Source organism: Phalaenopsis equestris, unplaced genomic scaffold (genome assembly GCF_001263595.1).
Source record: "Phalaenopsis equestris unplaced genomic scaffold, ASM126359v1 Scaffold224851, whole genome shotgun sequence".
NCBI classification, from domain to species: Eukaryota; Viridiplantae; Streptophyta; class Magnoliopsida; order Asparagales; family Orchidaceae; genus Phalaenopsis; species Phalaenopsis equestris.
In genome coordinates, this window is record NW_018242920.1 from 208694 (window position 1) to 215379 (window position 6686).

At 33.2% G+C, this 6686-nt stretch overlaps 1 protein-coding gene across 6 annotated transcripts in view; it reads right to left on the reverse strand.

Moving 5' to 3' along the window:
• Positions 1-2394: 2394 nt before the first annotated feature.
• The window catches only part of LOC110037771 (DDT domain-containing protein PTM), a 47774-nt gene continuing 43482 nt past the window's right edge, over positions 2395-6686 (reverse strand). For 2 of the 6 annotated variants that reach the window (XM_020742473.1, XM_020742475.1), the window contains 2 exons: positions 3397-4146; positions 2395-3105 (listed from right to left, as the gene is read on the reverse strand). In XM_020742473.1, the coding sequence (XP_020598132.1) occupies positions 2918-3105; positions 3397-4146 (938 nt within the window). In that variant the 3' untranslated portion in view covers positions 2395-2917. The other 4 variants (XR_002295365.1, XR_002295364.1, XM_020742474.1 and 1 more) reach the window with 4 other exon arrangements.

The following is a 6686-nucleotide window of genomic DNA, read 5'->3' on the forward strand; positions in this document are numbered from 1 at the left end:
AGGATCGGACGAACCCAACTAAGCACTGCAAGCATTGAGCAAGTGATTTCCCGCATGACCTAGAGTCAGAGAGAGCGAGAAGGAGGCAAAAAGAAGAAGAAGAAGAATAAGAATGAGGAATATTAGCCTTTGTGGAAGAGCCAAAGGCGATGAAGATAACCAGTGACAACATCTGTGCTCTTTGAAGAGAGGAGATGAGGCGTTAGGGCTCAATGAGGGAGACAAAACTGTGATTGAAGCTGAGAGAAGAGTCATCGTCGACCAGTTGAGGGCAACATCATGGGTAGGTCGAAGTCGAGACATAAACGTCATCTCAAGCGCAAGGACAAAACAGAGGAGGGGAGGAAGGACTTCATCAAATAGGTTATTTCTGGAATATTTCGGGATTATTAAAAATAACCCAGAAATAACCTGAAAATAACTCAGGAATAACCTACGCCGCACGTAGAGGTACGTCAGGTGTCAGGTGTCTGGACAGAAACAGAAAATGCGCACTATAATGAAAGGATGAAAGATACCATACTCGAGCATAGAGAGTTCAAGGTGAAACCGTGAGATTTTGTTAAAATGACTTTTAAGTAAATTTTATACCTAATGAATTAGGTATGTATTTTATTTATTTTTAATTAAAGTGAAACAAAATTAACTTAATTTTAATTTATGAAATATCAGACTTTAAAATAACTTTAATATATAATAACAAAAGAAATGTTGAAATATATATATTAAGAAACAAAATAATAATAAAACAAAAGAAATTTAATTTTAAATAAATATAGTCATAAGGTTAATAATTTAATCAAAGAGATATTAATACTTAAAATGAAGGATTCATATGAACAACAATAACATAATTGATTGAAAGATTAATTAAGCATAATTAAATAATATGTTTAAATTTTATTTATTTATAAAGATATTATAGGTATATAATCATTCAAGATGAAGTTCAAAAGTGTTTGAAGGTTGAAGTCTGATTAAGGTGAGTCCTACTTTTAAGATACTGTGGCATTTCCATCGCTTCTAAACCAGTTGTATAATATATTATTGATGTTTGATTAATGTGCTTATAGGATGTTATTTTGTTTTCCCTATTATGTAATTTTATCAATCATGTTGATATGAATGCTTATAGTTTCTTAATTTGAAATGTTTTATGCATTATTGATTAAATATTACATATTGAATAATATGGATTATATAAAGTAATTGTATGTGCATGTTGACTATGATGGAGTTTACTCATTTATGATACTAATGTTAGAACACTAACATGGTGCATGTAATTGGAAAAAGATATTGATATTTAAGTACCTTAATTGGTATAATTTTAGATCATGCTTCTATGACGATTGTATATATAGATATAGAAATTACATGGCATGATGTAATAAGAGATTGAAATATCTTGATCGATCATATTCAAAAATATAAATTGTGAAATGCTCTTATACTGATTTATTAAAATTTTAACTGACATGCATATTATCTTCTTTTTTAATATGTTAATGTAATTTCGAAGTATGAATAATCACTATTCACTGACCATAGTTAGCTCACTATTAATTTAAACTAATATTTTATATTTAATTATTTGATTAAAAAAAAAGTAATAGAAGAAAAAATATTTATAGAACACACTCAAAACCATAAATAAGGTAAATTATGTTTTATTACTTCAATTTACTTTCTTTAGTGGTTCTTTCATTTCTTTTGAATTAGATATAATTTGTTGTAAAAAATGACTGGACAATCTGTTAGTTCCTTCCTTGAAAAATTCCAAATCCCAAGTTGGGTCGGGACACAATACTACTCCCCAAATCATCGAATTACTTCGAAATATGATTTTCCTTTGTCACTCCACCAAATCTATGTCAATTGTGAAGCCTTAAGCAACTCCATCAAGTTATCCAGCCCAATCATAGGTTCTAGGACCATAATAGTTTCGAGTTGACTTATTCTCAATCAAGGATAACAATAAAATATTTATAGGATACCTGGTAACCTCATTAACTTCTATAATAACTTCCAAATGAAAGCAAGATATAAATTTGAAATTCAAATAAACAAGAATCTTCCAATGAATTATGATAGCAATTCATTCATTTCCTTCCTTAGAAATCATCCTCATGAAAAAAACACATTCTTTTCCCTCTAATTTAATTGTTGATTTCTGAGGTCCTATTCATCACCTCCTTATTTTCTGTAGTATTGCAGACAGTTTACAATATTGATTGTCCTAAATCAGTATTTAAACTTTAAACAAAAGGATAAAATGATGCTGTCCACATAGAACAAAACATGTATCAGAACATACATTAAGTTTATGTAAAACCTAAATATTGAAAAAATAAATTCATGCTTAGTAAAGAAAAGAAAAATACTAATACATCAGCTTCAAAATGTAAAAAATATGAAGTTACAAAACACCCACGTTATGAAAAAAAGCAAGAAACCTACAGAAAACATTTGAAAATAATAGCTAATAAATAATGAATATCAAAAAATAAGAAAGGTGCACAAATGCAGTTAAATCTAATGATAACTTGAACATTGGCACCTTCATCATTAATGATGAATGTTGAAAACATCGTCTTCTAGGTGTCGCTCTGAAAAAGATCCAAGTCCAGTTAAAAAACACTTCAGTGGACCTTGATGTTCTCTTCATACTCTCATCCATACTATGTGATTTCAACCTTATTTTAAGCACTCTCATCATTAGAAAATACAATATGTTCTTCTTCAAGCCAAGGTGGATGCACAGTGCTGGATTAGCCTGAAATATTTTGACCGGACAAGACAATTTCATCTTCAAAGTTTGAATGAACAACTCCTCTTTTCAGCTCTGAATGAATTTCATAAGCATTTAAATCAAGCAACATTCACAAGTCGCATTTTATAACTTGTCTCTGCATTTTTAATGATGAACATCCACAGTGACGCCAGCAACATTGCAGTCGTTGTTCAGCTTAACAACACAACTTTTTGGATCTTTCGAATATGGGCATACTGGGAAATTTCTCCTGCGACATTTAGGACATTTAAACCCAGCTAGATTGCTCACACTCTCGAGCTCAAGACCAAATGCCTCACCATGGAACCAATCTGCAGTAACGGTAAAGTAGGTAATGTGAATTACTGAGAAGAAACCAATTTTCATACACCAGACAGTACAGAATAAAAATGGCTGTAAGCAAATGGGCATGGAAACAAAGATCTGTATGTTTAAAATAAATAGTAAAATCTAAACTAGTCCTGCAGAGACATTTGCCATCTGTATTCAGTTAAACGCCACCGCTAGCATCCTAGAAGATAATCTCAGCTACCTGCCAAATAAATGGTCACCCAGCAGATTAATGAAACAAAGTAATTAGCATATTAAAATAACCGAATTACCTCCACAGCTTTCACAGCAAATAAACATATCTCCAGCATTGAAATCTTCACGGCAGAGACAACACATGGGATGAACGGAGAAATCTCCTTGAGACTGAATCCCAAGAAGAACCATTTTTTCTCTGAAAGATTTTCCTCTCTCATTTGAAATTCCTTTTACCCACAGCAGGCCATTTAACCAATAACAATGGCGCAGAACAGATCTCTTCTTCGTGCACCAGCTTATAAAATTATCTAACTTTAGCGACTCTGCTTTTTTAGATGAAATACCATGTCCCTTACTTTTAACCACCATCCTTTTCCTTTTCACTATAGCACTTCTTGATTTAGTTCTTGTTTTTGCTTGATTTATGTTTGAATTTTTAGCCAATGAGATTAGATTTTGTCTCAATTTCCGGGCCAAGCGGACAGGATTTTTCCTGCGATGAACTGCCATGGAAACTATATTTTCTCTTGATCTTCTAGCCAAGGAAACCGTATTTGCTTTTGACTTCTCTGCAGTGGCTGGTTGGTATTTTCTTGACTTGGCCATCGAGACCAGCTTAGAAGTGGAAAGTTCATTTTCCTTCGACATCTTCGACATGGTGACCATTTTTCCCTTCCTAGCAATGGAAGCCTTTCTTTTCAAGCCAGATACTTTATGAGATGTTGGTTTTGCTAAAGTAGTTTCTTTGTCCTTGCATTTAAAACAAGTGTAACTAGTCACAGTCACACCTTTAGGCACTCTGAAATGTTTTTTGTGAAAAAAACCTACAAGGAAAATGATAATCAGTCTATAAATCATGACAAATTTGTTGCACAGCACGATGATCATTATACCAGTCAGGCCTCTAATAAACTTTAACGAACAATACATTTCTCTGTTAGAAAATTTTGTTACTTACAATAATAGATAAAAAACACGGGAACTTTAGCAAATGTAAAACATTACAAAGAAAAACTTAATAAAAAAGGCCTTCTTTTCTACAGTACATGGAGACTTTATTCCACCAGTAATTGAGCAATTAATACCTTCCTAGAATCAAATTTATCAGTATATCCATCTTGAAAAGCCAAGCAACTCAGCCAAGGATTCAAGTACGACATACCAGTTGCTACTGCAATTTTATATACAGCAATTAATGCAGTGCGAAATGGCGCACATACTAGCAAGGCGAAAAAAAGGTGCATATGAGAAGAAACACAGGCAAACATTTCCTTCTGGCCTTCAAGCTACGTTAATTGCTTAGTGGCAGAAAAGATATCCTAATATTATCACGCATGCCATTACTACGGCAACTAAAATCATAACAAGGGCATAGCTTCAGGAGAACATATAAGTACACATGCATGTGCATTCAAAGTCCCTAATAGTAAAATTGGCACACAGAAACAAGAGCAGATGTATGCCAATAATAATAAATTAATTTAGGAGTTTAAAAGCAAAACATGTTACGGAAAAACTGACATCGAAGAACTGTTTCCCTTAATCATGAGATAATAACTCCAAGAAAGAAGTTTTCAACATTTGTAGCAAGTCATTAACCCTACTAGTCTAATTATTAAAGGAACATGAAAGTTGTGATTCTGTACATCTTAGATTGTTGAGTTTTGTAATTCAAATCTCAAAATAGATCTACTAGGTCATGCAAAAACATAAACATCACTTATGAGAAGATTATTAATGATTTTCATAAAAGTTAAAATTTTAATGCTACTTATATTGTTAAACTTTAACAAACCTCTTAACTATTTGAGGAACATAAAAGTTTAATCATCAAAAATCAACTTATATTACATTTTCCTTTAATTATATGTTATTGTGTTTTTATTTCTTTCCTTTTAATCATGTTAATTTGAATTTCCCTCAAGTATATGAGGGTTAATCTGAATTATATATATATCTACTATTTACTTATGAGAAGATTAGAGAGTATTTTACTCTAAGAAAGTTTCCCAAATTTTCTACATGATATCAGAGCTAGGTTACAAACCCAAGCACTCATTTTTTCACCAGAGCTTCTCCTTGCAGATTTTTTCGTGACAATCGAACGTATCCCAAATTAAGTCATTACACTAGTTTCGCTTCTCCAAACAGACATCACTTCCAAAAATCATCACTGCTCCTGTCACGATTCCCTTAGTCTGTGTTGTTGCTTCTCGATATGGCTTTCGAAAATCATTGTTGCTTTGTTCGTTGGCACTTCTCCAAACGGCTTCCAAAAATCAACACCGCTTTGTTGTCATGATCCCCGCAGGCTTCTCTCTACGGACAACCATATGATTTATCTCACTGGCTAAAATCCCATATCTGACTATTGATTTTTCTCTCGTGGAAATCCCAAATCTGACAATTGATTTTCTCTCTGTAATGGAAATCCCAAATTTGAGATTTGATTCTCTCTCTAGTGGCCCAAATATGAAAATCATTTTCTCCATAGGAGAAATCCTTCATCGGAAACAGACAACTTCTAACATGAATCCCTAGAGAAGCTCCTACAGTCGCCTCATCATAATAAACAAATACGACATTAAAGTTAACTTTTCCTCTTCAGAAGTTTCTGCTGAATGTGAACTTAGAATGTTGAGTTACACAAAATTTGAAATCTCTTCCCACATCACCAATTAGAAGCTACATGGAAACAATTTTCTCCATTGCTCCCAATCGGACTTCATGAACATCTGTGGTAAAGGAAAAGATGATCATCTAGCCGAGAAACTACATGCACCAGAATTTACTAATCCTAAATATCAGACATGGAAGATTAAAAATCATATGATCATGAGATGACTTGTCAACTTTATAACCACAAAAATTAAAGAAAATTTCTCCAGTACAAAACGACAAAAAAAAGGGATGTGATAAGGAAAACTTATTCAAGTGTTGACAAAAAATCGGAGTTTTTAACATTAAAACTAGATTACATGACTGTTGACCTCATTTTTGTGAGGTCTTTTCTTCTCCTCCTTAGAGCCTAGGTTCTAGCTCTAGAAATTCCTATGGACCATCTTAGAAAACTAGAATTGAGACTCACCTTTCTAGAAATTCCAGCGAATTCCTATTTTCCTTTGATGTCTAGCATCTTTGGCACAAGACCATCGTCTTATGAACGAGCGGTTATGGGCTGTTTTGCGAAGATTCAAGGAAAATGTTCCAAATAGGACTTCAAGCCTTAGGAAAACATTCGTCACGACTTTTTCGTCACGTACACACACAAAGTACACGAAATTCACGGATTTGCGCGAAATCGTACTTCAATTAAGCTCAAAGGACGGGTGAAAATGCGAACTTCTCCGGACGACCTCCGACG